The sequence below is a fragment of the Apiospora phragmitis genome (genome assembly GCF_038363925.1).
Source record: "Apiospora phragmitis strain CBS 135458 chromosome Unknown utg000006l:1.0-5683423.0:1.0-5690449.0, whole genome shotgun sequence".
In the NCBI taxonomy this organism is placed as follows: domain Eukaryota; kingdom Fungi; phylum Ascomycota; class Sordariomycetes; order Amphisphaeriales; family Apiosporaceae; genus Apiospora; species Apiospora phragmitis.
This window is the reverse complement of record NW_027117404.1, coordinates 4406934-4422168: the sequence shown is the minus strand read 5'-3', so window position 1 is coordinate 4422168 and position 15235 is coordinate 4406934. Positions and strand designations below refer to the sequence as shown.

At 50.3% G+C, this 15235-nt stretch overlaps 6 protein-coding genes across 6 annotated transcripts; 4 read left to right on the top strand and 2 right to left on the bottom strand.

Annotated features, from left to right (window-relative positions):
* Positions 1 to 2855: 2855 nt before the first annotated feature.
* Positions 2856 to 3107, top strand: PG994_006577 (uncharacterized protein; the record flags this gene model as incomplete). Its single annotated transcript, XM_066857986.1, has 1 exon — positions 2856 to 3107. The coding sequence occupies one exon, from the start codon at positions 2856 to 2858 to the stop codon at positions 3105 to 3107; it is 252 nt and encodes an 83-aa protein (XP_066717255.1).
* An 819-nt stretch (positions 3108 to 3926) lies between these two features.
* Positions 3927 to 4616, bottom strand: PG994_006576 (uncharacterized protein; the record flags this gene model as incomplete). Its single annotated transcript, XM_066857985.1, has 1 exon — positions 3927 to 4616. The coding sequence occupies one exon, from the start codon at positions 4614 to 4616 to the stop codon at positions 3927 to 3929; it is 690 nt and encodes a 229-aa protein (XP_066717254.1).
* Positions 4617 to 6588: 1972 nt separating this feature from the next.
* Positions 6589 to 7173, bottom strand: PG994_006575 (uncharacterized protein; the record flags this gene model as incomplete). Its single annotated transcript, XM_066857984.1, has 1 exon — positions 6589 to 7173. One exon carries the CDS (start codon positions 7171 to 7173, stop codon positions 6589 to 6591), a length of 585 nt encoding a protein of 194 aa, XP_066717253.1.
* A 1171-nt stretch (positions 7174 to 8344) lies between these two features.
* PG994_006574 (MATE efflux family protein) lies at positions 8345 to 9883 on the top strand (the record flags this gene model as incomplete). Its single annotated transcript, XM_066857983.1, has 1 exon — positions 8345 to 9883. The coding sequence occupies one exon, from the start codon at positions 8345 to 8347 to the stop codon at positions 9881 to 9883; it is 1539 nt and encodes a 512-aa protein (XP_066717252.1).
* A 1016-nt stretch (positions 9884 to 10899) lies between these two features.
* PG994_006573 (uncharacterized protein) lies at positions 10900 to 11568 on the top strand (the record flags this gene model as incomplete). The annotated part of the gene is made up of 1 exon (XM_066857982.1): positions 10900 to 11568. One exon carries the CDS (start codon positions 10900 to 10902, stop codon positions 11566 to 11568), a length of 669 nt encoding a protein of 222 aa, XP_066717251.1.
* A 1043-nt stretch (positions 11569 to 12611) lies between these two features.
* Positions 12612 to 13579, top strand: PG994_006572 (Alpha/Beta hydrolase protein; the record flags this gene model as incomplete). Its single annotated transcript, XM_066857981.1, has 4 exons — positions 12612 to 12959; positions 13071 to 13179; positions 13245 to 13327; positions 13403 to 13579. The coding sequence occupies 4 exons, from the start codon at positions 12612 to 12614 to the stop codon at positions 13577 to 13579; spliced, it is 717 nt and encodes a 238-aa protein (XP_066717250.1).
* Between the last annotated feature and the right edge of the window lie 1656 nt (positions 13580 to 15235).

Sequence of the window (15235 nt, the reverse complement as noted above, 5' to 3'; positions counted from 1 at the left end):
GCTACGGTCACCCCATACAACGGCGACCCCTAAATTTAGATAGCCCCTAACAGCACCATATATAAATCAGTATATAAACCAGTCAGCTTTTGATTTATAATTAATTAAATAATACTATCTTCTTTTTTTTTCTTTTCCTCTTTCCAATAAGCCGTAAACTTAACGAGTTAGCACTATAACGCGCGATTTAAAATATTATAAATAGCTCGTTAATAAAATAAGCCGCCGAGAAGCATAATATCCCTAGAATAATTTTAAAGGCTCGGATTTACGGCCGCAAGATTATAAAACAACGGAATAAATCCTTTAAAGCTTTAATAATAGCGGAAGAGTTTTAGATCGTAATTTAATACCTTATATAATATAATTTAGGCTATTCACCGGCGTACGTTATTTTCTAGATATTTGCTTGTTAAATCTTTTAAACTAACGATATTAATATAATACTCGGTAAATATTAAGTTAAAAGATTTATTACTAGCTATCTATTTATCGATACTACTTTTTTTAAAAGGATAGATTTCTTAAAGCTTAACGTAACTTTTATAAAAAAAATTATCGAGTTTTTCGAGCGGCTTAATAATCCTATTCTAAAATCGATCCCTTCGGAGTTTCGGTTTAATATCGACAAGATCGGTAACCAGCTCGGCTATAAAACAAATATAATAATTATTAAACTTATTAAAATAAAAAAAATACTAATTATAAACTCTTTTAATTAAAAATAAGCTTCTACGGTTAAATATAACAACGCTTTAAGCTAAGCCTTACCTCCTCTTATTATATTTAAAAGTTAATAGGTTTAATAGTAATAGTTTTCGGAAAAAGAGGACTCGCTAATAGATATTATAAAGAATTAAGTCTTTATAGCATCCCTTAAAAGCTAAATTAATAAGGAACTAGCCCTAATATAACTAAATAAGGTCTTCATCTCTTATATAAAGCTTAGAAACGAGAACTAATAACGGCTCATTATCTTAAATAACTACGCTAACCACATAAATGAGAACTTTATTATAACGTACTTAAAATATAAAATATAACTTCTTTTCTTTCCGGCACACTCGTCGCACTTATTATAACCCCTAGATCTTAATCCTTTTAATATACTAAAAAATACTTATTATTAAAAAATAACTTTATATTATATAGGGCTTAATAATATAAATATAAATATAAAAAACTTCTTCTAATATTACGAGCTAGTTAAAAAGTTTACTTTTCGGCCATATATAATAACTAGCGGCTAAGCCGTAATTAATATATTCCCTCGTAATATTAATAAGCCCCTTAATAGCCGGAACCGGAAAATAAAAAACTAAATAAAAGCAAAACTATTTAAGCCTCCCCCTAACGTTTTTAATAAATAATTCTCCTTTATAACGTTACTAATATTTACAACCAGCCGCTAGATTAAAGAGTTAGCGGATACGCTTAATAATAATAATGCTATTTTTAATAATATAACGCGCTGGGTTTTATTCCGAAAACTTTAAAAAAGTTTAAATACTTTAAACGGCTAAATCGGCTAACTAAAATATAAGAAATTAGTTCTAAAAAGTAATTTAAGAAAAAGAGATAAAAAAAAGAAAAGAATAATACCTAACCCCAACTAAAAATTTATACGTATACAAGATATTATAGCAATTAAAAAGGAAATAAATAGCGTTACACTAGAGCCTTAAACTATTACTCTTTTATCGTCGGCGCCGGAAGCCGTTATAATTAAATCTAACTTTAAATTTAAAATTAAAAGTGTTATAAAAGCGTTTTAAGACTAAAAAGATGTTTTTAAGATTTTATATTAATTTTTAATTAAATTATTCGTATTATTATTAGTTTTTAGGGTCGCCGTTCCATAGGGTGACCGTAGCACCGTCAGCTGGCTTATATCGTGGCAGAATCGTGTATCAGCCTTTATTCAGTGCCAATAGGGGTATACTGGACACCGGACTGGGTTGAGATGCTTCCACATCTGCAATACCGGCGCAAAGATTACTAAACGCTTGAACACTGCCCCACATAGATCTGGTTCCGACCCTAAAGGACCTAAACCGAAACCGGATTTCTTTGTGATGATTCTATTTTCGAACAAAGAAACATGGGTCGACAACACACGTAAAGAAATGGACTGAGAAACTCATCTAGACGCGGGCCTGTATACTCTCTGACAATCTCAACCTCTTAATATTCGGTTCAAAGAGTCATCAGTCATTCTGTTGTCGCCGGGCTGACTTGCTCCAAGTATCGCACGACGACAAAGACGCAAAGCCGAGGTGTTCGACGACAAAGACCCATCAGAATAGAGAGCACAAGAGGATTGTTTCTGCTTCGTACTACATAATGGAGCGGGAGACCGACGGAGACCGGGAGAGGCGGCAAGGAGATTCGAAGACACACAAACGACTTCACAACGACTCAATCCGGAATACCCAAGATTATACACCACCAGCCAAGCGATGCTTCTGCCCCGAGAGCGTTTCCAGCCGTGTAACGGACTAGCTAGAGCAGATTTCTACCGAAGTCTCCGGCACTGCTCCCCATTCCCTACCCAAGCAGGTCTAGACGTAGGACCGTTCAATCAAGAAGACATGAAACCGCCACCTTCTTCCCGGCTTGGGCCCGAGAGTGTCAAACTTCCAAGCCGGTCAGCAACAGCAACCGCTTACAGCCGTAAACCGCGGCTGGTGGAGCAAAATACATACAGGGAGGAGAATCTGAAAGATAATGATATCCACCTCCTTCACCCGAGAGAATGCGAGCCCGCTCCCCCAAAGTGGGCAGATGCAGCTCGCAAGATTCTGAAACTCCAAGGCCCCAGGAAAACTTTGCCTATACGGGCGTGGAAATCCGTAATGGCGTTGCAGAAAGAAATGCTGGTGACGGAACCCGAAGTCTCACCCTGGTTCCTGCAATATGTGTTTCCGGCGAACGACACCGTCATGCAAACTGGACTGAAACGGCGGGACCAAATTGATTTCATGCGCGCCTGTGTTCCGGGAGGCATGGCCCTCAAACCGGATTCCGCACCGAAACTGGTTTCCATACGGAGACCAGACAGTATCTACGGCTACACGCTCGACGAGGGCGATGTACTCTTTACATAGTTTCATCTGATCGCTGGCAAAGCAATGGATCCAAACATGGGCAGGGTGAACGGTCGCAAAATGGCTTTTCCCTTTTTGACTATCGAGTTCAAAGTGGAAAAGACTTCAGGCAGCAGTCTGAAGGTGGGGAGAACCAATGCCTGGGCGCTTCTGCTACTTGTGTTGCGATGATTAATAGGTTAAATGATCTATCAAAGAAGGGCTCTAAGACCCAGAAGGTTCGTAATACAGCCTTCAGTAATGTCATTAACCAAGATGTCGCCCGATTGTACGTTTCATGGATGGCGGACGGCAAGAACTACTACATGAAAGAGATATCGCTTCTTGACCTGCACTCTGAAGGCCATTGCCTGAAATTATGTCGTTATGTTCAAAACATTCTCGATTGGGGCACGGGGACACGTTTACAAGAGATTCAGCGGGCGCTTGATGCCATCAGTAAACAGAATCGGAAGGAGAACTCGATTGAGGCAAAGGCAAGGGGTTCATCGGCAAGTAATACACGGTCCTGGAAGCGCCGGTGTACAAAGGCAGAGTAAATTAAGGATGTATAACTACATAGTTTATATGTTATACAATGTAGATACTCCAAGAAATTGCCCATATTACCGTGATTGTCTATCTGTCCTCCCGGTCTCACAGTGATTTGGCAGCCCTTGTTCTGAGGGTTTCGAAAGTCCTTCGAGTTCATCGGTAGGTAGGAACAGGATCTTGGATATTGAAATTCTACGTACGCATTCTCATGACATCACAGACCATTTACTTCAGTGATACAGGCTAGTTCGGTCTCAAGTGCCCTCCGTGATGTGATCAAAGATTTTATTCGGGGTGATCTACACTACCATCTATTTCCTCCTTTGTTCTTTTAATGGCAGCATCTGCTTTCAATTCCTCTTGGATTCTGAACTCAAGAGCTGATTGTACGTCTTGTAAGCGCTGCCCCTTTCCCCAGTCGAGGATGCTTTGCACAAGACTGCAGAACTCAGCAAAGTCGTCCTCCCGGCCAAGGGCGTACATGCCAATCTTCCGCATGTAGTACTGCTGTTCATCTTCTGATGACCATGAGGCGTACAATTCGCCATAGCACTGGTCCGTGGCGATACTGATGGCGACATTGTTCACCTTTGGGGCTCCGGGGTACTCTCGCAAAAGGCGGTTGAGACTGTTGATCGTCTTGACACAGGTGGCAGCACCGCCCATGCACCGGTTTGTCGCCGCCCACAGGCCACCTCGCTGTTTGCGGGCGGGGCCTTGGACGGTCAGCTCAGTGACGAAGAAAGGGAACATCAGCCTGTCCGACATGTCGCCCTTAACGGACACTTCGCCCATGGGTGGCTTCATCCTTTTGCCGGCTTTCTTCTGGGCCTCGGTGAAGAACCAATCCCACGTGTCCTCGCCGTAGCCGAAAGATATGCTCGGTTGTGGCACGGCGACTCTATTGTTAGGTGCATTTCCCCCATGGAACACAGCCGCGAGCGAAATCTTGGCGCCTTGCCATACACACGTCATCGGCAAGCTTAGGGTTGGGTGGGTACACATACACCCAAAGGGACCAGAGAAGCGCCTTTTCCCACAGCGGGGTTTCCATCAGCCTAGAACTAGATTGTGTCTCACGTTCAAAGCTTTCCTTGCACTGAGTCGAGGACTTTGGCCATTCGCGGCGCCTTAGTATCGCTTCGCATACTGCAGATACTGATTCCGGAAGGGCGGTGTATGGCGCGAGTAAGGAGATGCCGTTGTTTTTCAGATTCACTCTTCTGTAGTCTGGCATCTTCGCCAATCTCTCTTCTTCGTTGTGGGCACCGCAGCTGGAACACAATCGTGGGGGAAAGGAATCGCTTTTGGTGGATAGACTCACGCTGTATGAGCGCGTGAAATGGCTCCAGCTGGGTGCGTACTGAGACGAGGGTGGTATCGCGGCTGTCTCTTTTCGATGAACATCCTGACCCGCTCCCGGTTGTGCAGGGATCTGATCTAGCCAGTCGGTTATGCGGCCAGAAATTCGGTTGCTGCAGAAGCGGCGCTTTGCAGGCGGTTCTGTGCTTTGATTGTCTTGGAATGTGTCAAAGGAGCGTTTACCTTGCTCTCGACTTTCTTCAGCACTTGATATTGGACAATCTTCGGTACCTGATGTCCCTCCCATCGTATAATACCACCACAAATACAAAAACTTGTGATTCTGCACTGACCGTCTACTATCAGAGCAAATTCTAAGAGGGGCGTGCATTGATTGACTTAAATGCTATGGTGTTCTTTGTTGAGAGCAAATAACCAACCCGAAAGCGGCAGCCATTGTGCTTTATTATGTATCAGGCACAACATCCGCATAGGTAATCCCCTAATGCGGGATTTGTGGGCACAGAGACAGCTCCTTTAATACTAAAGAGGTAATAAGACATGCTTGGCCGGAGATGATTTTACATGTATGATTCACCGGAACTCCTGACTTCCTGCTGCTTAGATTGCTATGCCTTTCTCCACGCCGCATTGATCAATCTACTCGAGTTGAACACCTTCAAGCATGATATTCCCGTGCAATGATACCAGTTTGTCATGATACTAGTTCGCAGGGAAGAGTTTTGAGTATCCTCAAGCTCCTTTTTGCCGTTTCCCGCCGTTCGTCGACCAATTTGGCAATATCCTCGGGCCCCAGAATACTCAACTAAGCGCAGTGATGGATAAAATTTCCATACTCGCTTGTCAGACTGCGTAGGAACCCGGCCAAACACATTATTTCGAAGGACCAGAAGCCAGACCCTAGACGTTGGAGTAACTTCGGCTACGGAAACCGGGAGGGGACACGGGGGGCCGCCCATGCGTCTTCCCACTACATGCGGCCACATCCCGCTAAATACCAGGGATCCCGCCTCAGCCTCTCTCTCCCCCGTCAGGGGTGCGGGATCGGAAAAGGCCCTACCTCCGCTGGAGGGGTAAAATACATCACGCCACGTCCAGGTGCGGACAGTCCTTCGGATCGGCGTAGGAGACGCCGCCCAGCCTCTCCAGCGAGGGTTCCAGCTTGAAGTCATGGCGCGAGTCCTCGTCCCCGTTCCCGTCCTCGTCCCCACACAAAAAAGGGCCCAAATCCATTCAACTCTGCCAATTTCCTCCGCATTTCAAGTCTCTCTTCGACGGTCAAGCTTGGGGTAGCGGCGGAAGGTTGGAGTAGCTTCCGTGCGAAGAACATAGTGACGACCAGGATGAAAGAAGCAGGGAGGATCATATCGAGCAAGGGTGATGTTGGCGTCGATGCGCCCATGCTAGAAATAGGCATTAAAATCACTTGGGGAGGGTTTGGTTTGGCAGTCACGAAGACTTCTATTTAGAGACCCTCAAATTCCAACAGTGATCTTGCAAGGAGATTATTATATCATGGAATTGTATTCTTTATGCGATATATATATGAAAAAAAAAACACCTACCCAATGCTATCTCAAGATATATACAGTGCAGGCTCGACTATTTATAGCAATAGAAATGCCTAGTAGAGATCGTCATCCCTATAGAGGTCTTCATCCCTCCTATACCTCCTATCGGCGCGCTGAATGCGGAACTCGTCGTCCAGGACTATCTGCACATGCCCCTTCATCAAGCCCCGGGGGCGCCATTTCTTCAGCTCTTGCTCTTTTCTCACCCGCCTCTTGAGCGTGTTATCCTCGGTCTGCTTCGGCGGCGTCGCAAGCCCTTCCTCGGAAGCACCGTCCCCACTCGCCCTGCCCTGCCGGATCAGACGCTGCCGCCGCAGGCGCAGAAGCGGCGCCCGCACCGTCATCCGCACCCCCCGCACCAGCCCCCGCTCGCCCCAGCACGCCTCCGTCCAGCACAGCGGGCAGAGATCGGCGCAGCGGCGGTCGCCGCGGTCCGCGCCTCGGAACCGCGGCCGGCTCGCGTCCGTGACCAGCTCGTCGTAGGTGCCCCGCGCGAAGACGTCGCCGCACGCGTAGAAGTCGTAGCACTCCAGGGTGCTGCTGCTGCTGTCTCCTTCGGCGTCCTCTTCGGACTTGGGGGGAACTGGCTGGCGCCGCTTCGACGCGGGGCGTAGACGGGCGCAGCGCTTCGCGCTCATGTGCGTGCAGTTGAGACGGCGGAGGCTGCGGCACACGGAGCAGAGCTTCGGCCGGGGCAGGTCACCATCTTCGGGTGAGGAGGAGGCGTCGTTCGTCCCTTCGGCTGGGCTTCGGCTGCCGTTTTGGGCTTTCACTGGCTGGCGGCGGAGGTGATAGGCGTAGTCCGATGTACCTTGGTCGGGTAAAGTTCTGTAGGGCAGCAGCCCGGGTATGATTTGTGTGCTGACATGATTATTAAGTTTAGTAAAAATAGCGGTTGTGTGTTCTTTTCACCAGGAAATTTAGACAATTGTTGCTTCAGTGCTATTGAATTGGTTTGTTTCCCCTGCCGGATTTCATGACTTATTATGTCTTGCTATGGGTGAAAGAGACACAGAACTATTATTATACAAGTCTCCTTGTATACTAAACAATGTCTTCTTGTTAGTCTTTATGTTGGGAATTGTCTAGACTCGAGTGAACAAGGTACCTCGAGCAACAAGGCGCTTTATCACCCTTTGTCGCCATTGGCAACTTCCCTCATTGGACTTGAAGAAACCAAGGGACAAATAAGGAGTGAATCAACCAAATTACGGTGCGGTAGCTCTCAAGACTCAACCTCGTTTTTTATACCCCTTTTCGTTTTTCTTTGAGATAACGTTGATTGATCTCATGGGTTCGCCATGCGGAATAGCGGTACCTCTCAAACGATTCAATTCATGGATAATGGTAAGTGATCTAGATTCGTGATCTTGTATATGTATGCGTGTAGACTGGCTATAGGATCATCGATTACAAAGAGGACCGTTTCTAGCCGGCATATGCAAGCTTACTTAATGTCGGCTGGGCTAGCTCGCCCCTTAAAGCATCCGATATTCGGAGCGGCAAGGTGGAACCGGCAGCAAGTCCCCAGAGAGAAATCCACAAGTGGTACGACGGATCAGGCCAATGCCGGCCGTGCCCATTCAATTGGAGAAAGGATTAGCATCAGCAGTGGGGAAAAGAGATAAATTTTAGCTTCGGTTGGGAAAGCAGGGCGAAACTTAAGTCCCCACGAGCTGCAAATGTCTTGCTTGTCTCTTCGTTGGTTTTACTAAGGGAATTACAACCTTCAATTGCGGAAGGGGCTAAGGGAAAAAAAAAGAAGATAAGACGAACAACCCCCCAATAACGATTGGCTGGCTCACGACAATGCCCCTTGAAACCAATGGCAGGCGCTCAGAGCCCGACCGCAATGGTCGATTGCACCCAGCCGAGACGGACGCATTGCTGCCGCCGTCATCGTCACCGCCAGATGAACATGACGACGATGCGCTGACCGAGACCTCAACGTCCGAGCTCTGGATCCTGCTGCAGTACTCGGTGCCCCTGATTGGCACCTACCTGCTGCAGCACTCCCAGACCGTCATCACCACCGCCGTCGCGGGCCACTTGAGCGCCGACGACCTGGCCGCCACCAGCATCGGCCTGACCACACTGAACATCGTGGGACTGGCCGCCTTCGAGGGCATGGCCACCGCCCTCGACACCCTGTGCGCCCAGGCCTACGGCTCCGGCAACCTCAAGGGCGTCGGCCTGCACATCCAGCGCATGCTGCTGCTCATGCTGGCCGCCCTCATCCCCATCGGCGCCTTCTGGCTGGCCTCGCCCTGGATCCTGACCTTCTTCGTCAAGCAGCCCGAGCTCGCCGCCAAGGCCGGCGCCTTCCTGCAGGTCAGCCTGATCGGCCTGCCCGGCTACGCCTCCTTCGAGGCCCTGAAGCGCTTCCTGCAGGCCCAGGGCGACTGCAACGCCGCCCTCGTCGTCCTCGTCCTCTGCACCGGCGTCAACGCCCTGCTGAGCTGGCTGTTCGCCTTCCGGCTGGGCCTCGGCCTCGAGGGCGCCGCCCTGGGCCAGGCCCTGACCAACGACCTGCGCCCCGTCCTGCTGCTGGCCTACATCGCGTTCTGGGGCCAGTGGTCCCACGCCTGCTGGGGCGGCTTCTCCCGCGACGCCTTCCGCAAGTGGGGCCCCATGGTGCGCCTCTCGCTCGCCGGCTCCGTCGTCAACCTGGGCGAGTGGTTCGCCTTCGAGATCATGACCTTTAGCACCAGCTACATCAGCACCGCCCACCTCGCCGCCCAGACCGTCCTGTCCACCGTCTCCGTCATCACCTGGCACATCCCCTTCTCCGTGAGCGTCGCCATCAGCACGCGCGTGGGCCACCTGATCGGCGCCGGCCAGGTGGCGGCGTGCCGCCGCGCCGCCGTGCTGTACGCCGGCGTCTTCCTGGCCATCGGCGTCTTCGACGGCGCCCTCCTGTTCGCGCTGCGCCACCGGCTGCCGCGCTTCTTCTCCGAGGACGCCGAGGTGTGCGACCTCGCGGCCCGCGCCGTCGTCGCCGTCGTCGCGTTCCAGGTCGTCGACTCGGTCGCGTGCGGCTGCAACGGCATGCTGCGCGGGCTCGGCCGCCAGGGCATCGCCGGCTGGATCGTGTTTCCCGTCAACTACGTGGCCGCCGTACCCCTGGCCGTCTGGCTCTCCCTCGGCAGCCCGGGCCTGCAGCTGATCGGCGTGTGGCTCGGCCTGGGCCTGGGCGTCGCGGCCATTGCTGTCATCGAGCTGGTGTACCTGCGGATGATCAGGTGGCAGAGCTGCGTCGAGAGCGCCAAGTCGAGGAGGAGAGTTAGGAAGAATTGGATATCATGTTTGCCAAGATTGGGACGCTCTTTTTTTGGTTTGTTTTTGTAATTTTCCACGATGATCACGACCCCAAGGGACATCTAGAGCATTTAGACTGTTGTTTGATTTAGTAACAATCTCTTCATGGGTGTCTTGTGCTTGCAGGACACTTCCGTTATTTATACATCTTTTAATTAAAGTAAACTTTAACTCGCAGCACTAATTAGAAACTCTTGCTATTATCATTGCGAATGAACACCACGATATGCAGCGGTAGCCTTAGATCTGGCCTTTTACCATCATTTTTGTTGTATAGCTTCCATCACAATGAGTTCCTTGTTCGGTGAAGTTCTTTGTTCTCAAGAAAGAAAGCTCTCCTTCCTTTCGTCAATGCCATACCAGCTCCTATTTTGGTCTAAATGACGGATCTAGTCAAACCTTCTAATAAATCAGTACGGCGGACACATCGGAGGGGAATCAGATGGACCACACACGTGTCGATGAATTTCGAAATCACGGTAAACGGCCCTTGGCCACACTCCAGGAAACCCAAGATCCCGAACCACCCAAGAAGCGCGCCTGTTATAGGGACCTCCTTTCTCTCTGGGTAGAGAAATGGCTAAATACTATCCCGCGTTCGTCAGAAACCTGTCCGGATGAGGGCCAACAGACGAGTGACGGTGAGGGGAGCTTCCAGGCGCCAGCGACACCTCCCTTTACACAATACACACCGGGTACGAGTCATATCAGCGAACCAAGCACTTGTGATAGTTGCTTTTCTGGCATGACCGAGCAGTTGCTGGTCGAGAAGGGCGACTACAGGTTCCGTAACTTGGAGTGTAACAACATCAGGTACCTCGTAACTGCAAGCGGGCCACCTGTTCCCACGCCGGTCTCGGCAGCGTGCGACCTGATACAAGGGTCCCGTGATCAGCCGGAGCCATCACGTGAAGAAGTTCTAAAAGACATTGTGGAGCTGCATAGACGGCACATACGCATACGAACTTGCAGAATGGTTTAGGATCCATACAATTCCGAAACGTGGAGCTGTCCTGAAGGTTGGGTTGGACTTTGATCGCAAAGCGATGTTCCTACCGCAGTACGTTCCTGGGGGTGCCGCGAACGATAGAGTCGCTGTGCCGGAGCCAGACTTGACGTACGGTTATTATCAAGGCCGTAAATACGACTACGACTCTGACGATGATACAATGTCGCTGTTCAGGAGAGTCCAGAAGCTGACCTGTGGGGAACTGAATCCGAGTATGGGAACGGGTCACGACGCCGGATATCCCTTCTTCATTGTAGACATCGCAGCCGATGGCCCACGTGAAGGCGGCGGCCTGTGGGCCGCGACAAATCAGTGCCTCGGGGGCGCCGCTGCCTGTGTCGAGGCGATCAACAAGCTGAATCGGATTGTGCGGCAGCGAGGTGGCCCCGATGTCCCCCAAGTGGATGTTACCGTCTTCAGTATTGCTGCGAACCAGTACACGGTCGAACTGCTCGTCTCGTACTCGGCGGTCGAGGAGCAGCGCTGCTGTTATTACACGAGACGGGTAGCTAGCTTTCTCCTGTGCGACCCGGACCACATCCTCAAGTTCCGCCGTTATGTCCTGAATATCCTAGATTGGGGAAATTTCCAGCGACTAGACCAAATCCTGGATGCATTTAACTTCTTGGTCGAAGAAGCGAACCAGAAAAGGCGCGAGGAGGTCATGGCGGGGAGGGACAGGATAAGGCCCCGACCCAGGAAGTAATGGATGGTAGTGAAGAGCAAAGGTTGGGAGGAAAGAAAGTCTTGATCATGTACCTGACGCATCTGGAACTGAGCGCCTGTAATTGCAGCAGGCTGTTCAAATCGTGCCAAGAAGATCTACTAAATTGTACAACCAAGATAGGTGGAGAAAATAGTGTAAGGCTGGGAGAGCGACTTTCCATGCTGTCCAACATGTCAGTTTCCTTGATGACAATCTGCAAACTCGCATCTACTCTTATTGATCATAACCGCCCTGGTAGAGTCGTCCAGTGAGCCATCTAGTCCTCGAGCTGTCTAAAGAGCAGAGTCACCACAAACGCTGTGTTTTGCTACTAACTAGCGCATGCAATGAAAACTCCTTTTCCTCTGACAACATCTCTCATTGTGAAGACAATATGTCGTCAGGCTAGTAGACTGTGTATATGCAACGGAAGATTGTCGGGTGAGGCCATCGACCGTGGTTGACCTGTGGATGGGACTGCCGAGCCACTACCGTTTCCAGTTGTCTCCGAGCCCCTGCCCGTATCCCCACACAGGAGCTATGTACCATGTCGTCGATTATGAGCCTCTTCCAGCCTAGCCGGCGCAGGAGCCACGAGCCAACCCACCCAAACCCACAGGGAATCTATCTCGAAGCACGTGAAACACGGTCGCCTTGCCGGAGATGACGCTTGTCCGCATGTTTTCGCGCCCGATCAGCCGATTTGTGGGGAGGCGTCCACCATCGCGTGGCCGATCGTTATGATTGCACATCCTATATCATGGTGACAGGAGTTCTGACAGGAGCTTGAAGCTTGCATTGGGCGTGCAATCTGTGATTTTCCGCTGGTGGAGCAAGCAGCTGAGCAATGATACATAAATGGGCTTTTCCCTTCCCTGTTCCGTCTCATGTTTCGCTGACGATCTCTTGCTTTCTTGGATCCAACCCACATTCACTTCTCACCCTCTTTACTTCACCCAACAAGCACCCTTTCCGCATTATATACTAGCCGGGCTAGTATCTTATCGTTACCTACCTATCTAAAGTACATCCAATACCTAACCATGCACGCCCCTTCGATCCTCGTCTCCGCCCTGGCCCTGGCGCAGGCCGCTGTGGCGGCGCCCTCGACGGTGATGATGCGCCGCCAGGTAAACTGCACCAACATCCAGGTCTTCGTCGCGCGCGGCTCCCTCGAGGAGATCCCCGGCCGCCAGGGCAAGCTCGTCGACGCCGTGTGCCAGGGCCTGCCCGCGGGCACCACCTGCGGCTCCACCGACATCCAGTACCCGGCCACCTTCGACGTCTACTGCAAGTCGGTCGGCTCAGGCGTCTCGTTCGCCCTCAAGGCTGTCGAGGCCTACGCCGCGGCCTGCCCGGATTCCAAGTTGGTCCTCACCGGCTACTCGCAGGTAAGCCACAGCAAAACAAAACACCCGGTTACCTACCGGGGGAGACGTTGAATCCTCGGTGGGCAAGGAGCTCGGCGATAAAGTGACTAATGACAACACCAAAAATGACAGGGTGCGCATCTTATGGGTGATGTTTTGAGTGGTGCTGGTGGCCTCATCCCCAACCAGAACTGCACGCAAGCCAAGACGAAGCCGTTGGCTGCTCATGCCGCAGAGAAGGGTAAGTCGTCCCCACCTTCGGCCACGAAGCTTGGTGTGTGTAAAACCACTAATCCCCCATTCCAGTCGCGGCCGTAATGCTGTTCGGAGATGTTCGCCACACCGCAAACCAGACCTACAACCTCGCCGAGGGTGCAGGAAAGTCAGGTGTAAGTAGTCGTCCACTATCTTATCTACTTTTAAATACCTCGAGGATCGTGCAAGGCGGCTAACAGTGGAAACAGATCCTCCCCCGTGCCGGCGCTCAGCTAACAGGTTTGAACGTCTACTCGAACAAGATCCACTCTTGGTGCAATGGAGAAGACCCGGTGTGCTCGAGCGGCAACGACATCGATCAGCATCTGACGTATTTCGATCAGTTTACTCCCGATGCGGCTGCGTTTATCAAGAGCAAGCTGTGAACTGTCTGAAGCGTAAAACAATAGACACTATGCAATTTCGCCGATGTATTATAGATAGAATAATTCTCAGAACCGAGATCTTTACTCCATTGCCGCTCTATGTGCTTCCAAACATCATTTGGTTCTATCAGCTTCCTCCTCTGGGTCCGGGAATGGCCTTGTCTCCCATCGTTCATGCTTCAAGGCTGTAATTGGGGCATCACTATGGCCACTTGTTGAACCCACGGCACCGGATCTTGGTCCATGGCTTGTTGATGCTCCGTGAACGCATTGTGGCAGAGAAACCCCAGCGACACAACTCGCAGTGGACTGCCCGTCCGATCCAACTCCCTAACGACGTCGTCGCTGTCGCTTGGAACTTCCCACATCTCTCCTAGGCGCAAATTCCCCAGTTCCCAAGAGGAAGCTTGCCACCAGAAGAAACTCACCAACTATCAGCGCAACATACTCAGTATCCTCAACTTCCATATCCAGCCAAACTCTGTGGGAAGCTGCAATATCTGCAAGGGGGACGATATATGCATCCGAGTAGACCGTCGGCCATCCCGACCACTCCTGCACCCACTGCAGGTGAAACGTGTTCAGCTCGTTTGCTTTAGATACCGCCAGTCTAAGGCTTGGTATGATCAACGCGAGCCATTATTCCAGCTACACCGGAAAGGGATGGTGTTGCTAAGAATTCGCGGCACGAGAGAGCGATGATCAAGGGATTTCCATTGATATAAAGCCGGGAGGCAACAAACCGTGTGGGGCGATGAAGTGAAAAGGTCAAATGATTCGGGAGAGAACGCTTTGAAGCAAAAGGTATAGCTCTAAAGAAAGCGAGAGTTCCGCGGCCTTTCCCCAAGTCGGAACTCGCCCCAGGCAGAACAGGTCGCAGTAGCAGAGTGATACAAACCTAGCAGATGTTCCTATAAGGGCTATGTAGGCGTTCTTTTTAGTATATAGGACTGGACTGAGACCAAACTGAATCCTCAGCTCTGTCCCTACTGAATATGTCTTCCGGCATATCGTATCTCGGACCGGGGATATTCGTCACGAATATTTGGCTCTGCTTGTCTTTCGCTTATCAATCGACCTCGATGATAGATAATATCCGCCATTATCTGTTCTGTAAATGCGCGGAGCTGTAATGCCTTTTGGTTTATCTGACATCTCGGGTGCGGTTATATCACTCCAGCTACCTGAAAGTTATGGAAACGCTTTCCAGTCATCAACTTTTAATTCGATGCCAAGTCGGCCCCAACAGAGACGAAGAGGGGCACGGGACGTGAGGGGCGTGAATGCCCTTCCCAGGAAGCGATATAGTAATAATACAGACACACATCTACGCTTTTCCTCTAGCTTATGATCATAGATGTCTCGCAGAACTCGACGCGAGGAACCAAGACGTATTAGTCGAGTATGTGTATTACCCATTGGTCGTGATCGTGATACCCCAATCCAGGGCCAGTGACCTGTAAGTCAAGGACGGCCTACGCTTTGCCCCTGTATTGCTAGTCAAACGTACAGCGGCTTAACAGCAGTTCCGCGTAGAACTCAACCAACAACGCTCGCAAAACTACTTCTCCGGCCTCGAGATCTGGGTGACGGAGCCTGGGGTCCGTGGCCGCTTCTGTGGCACTTTGCTATAGTCTACCGACCTCGACTTGGCGC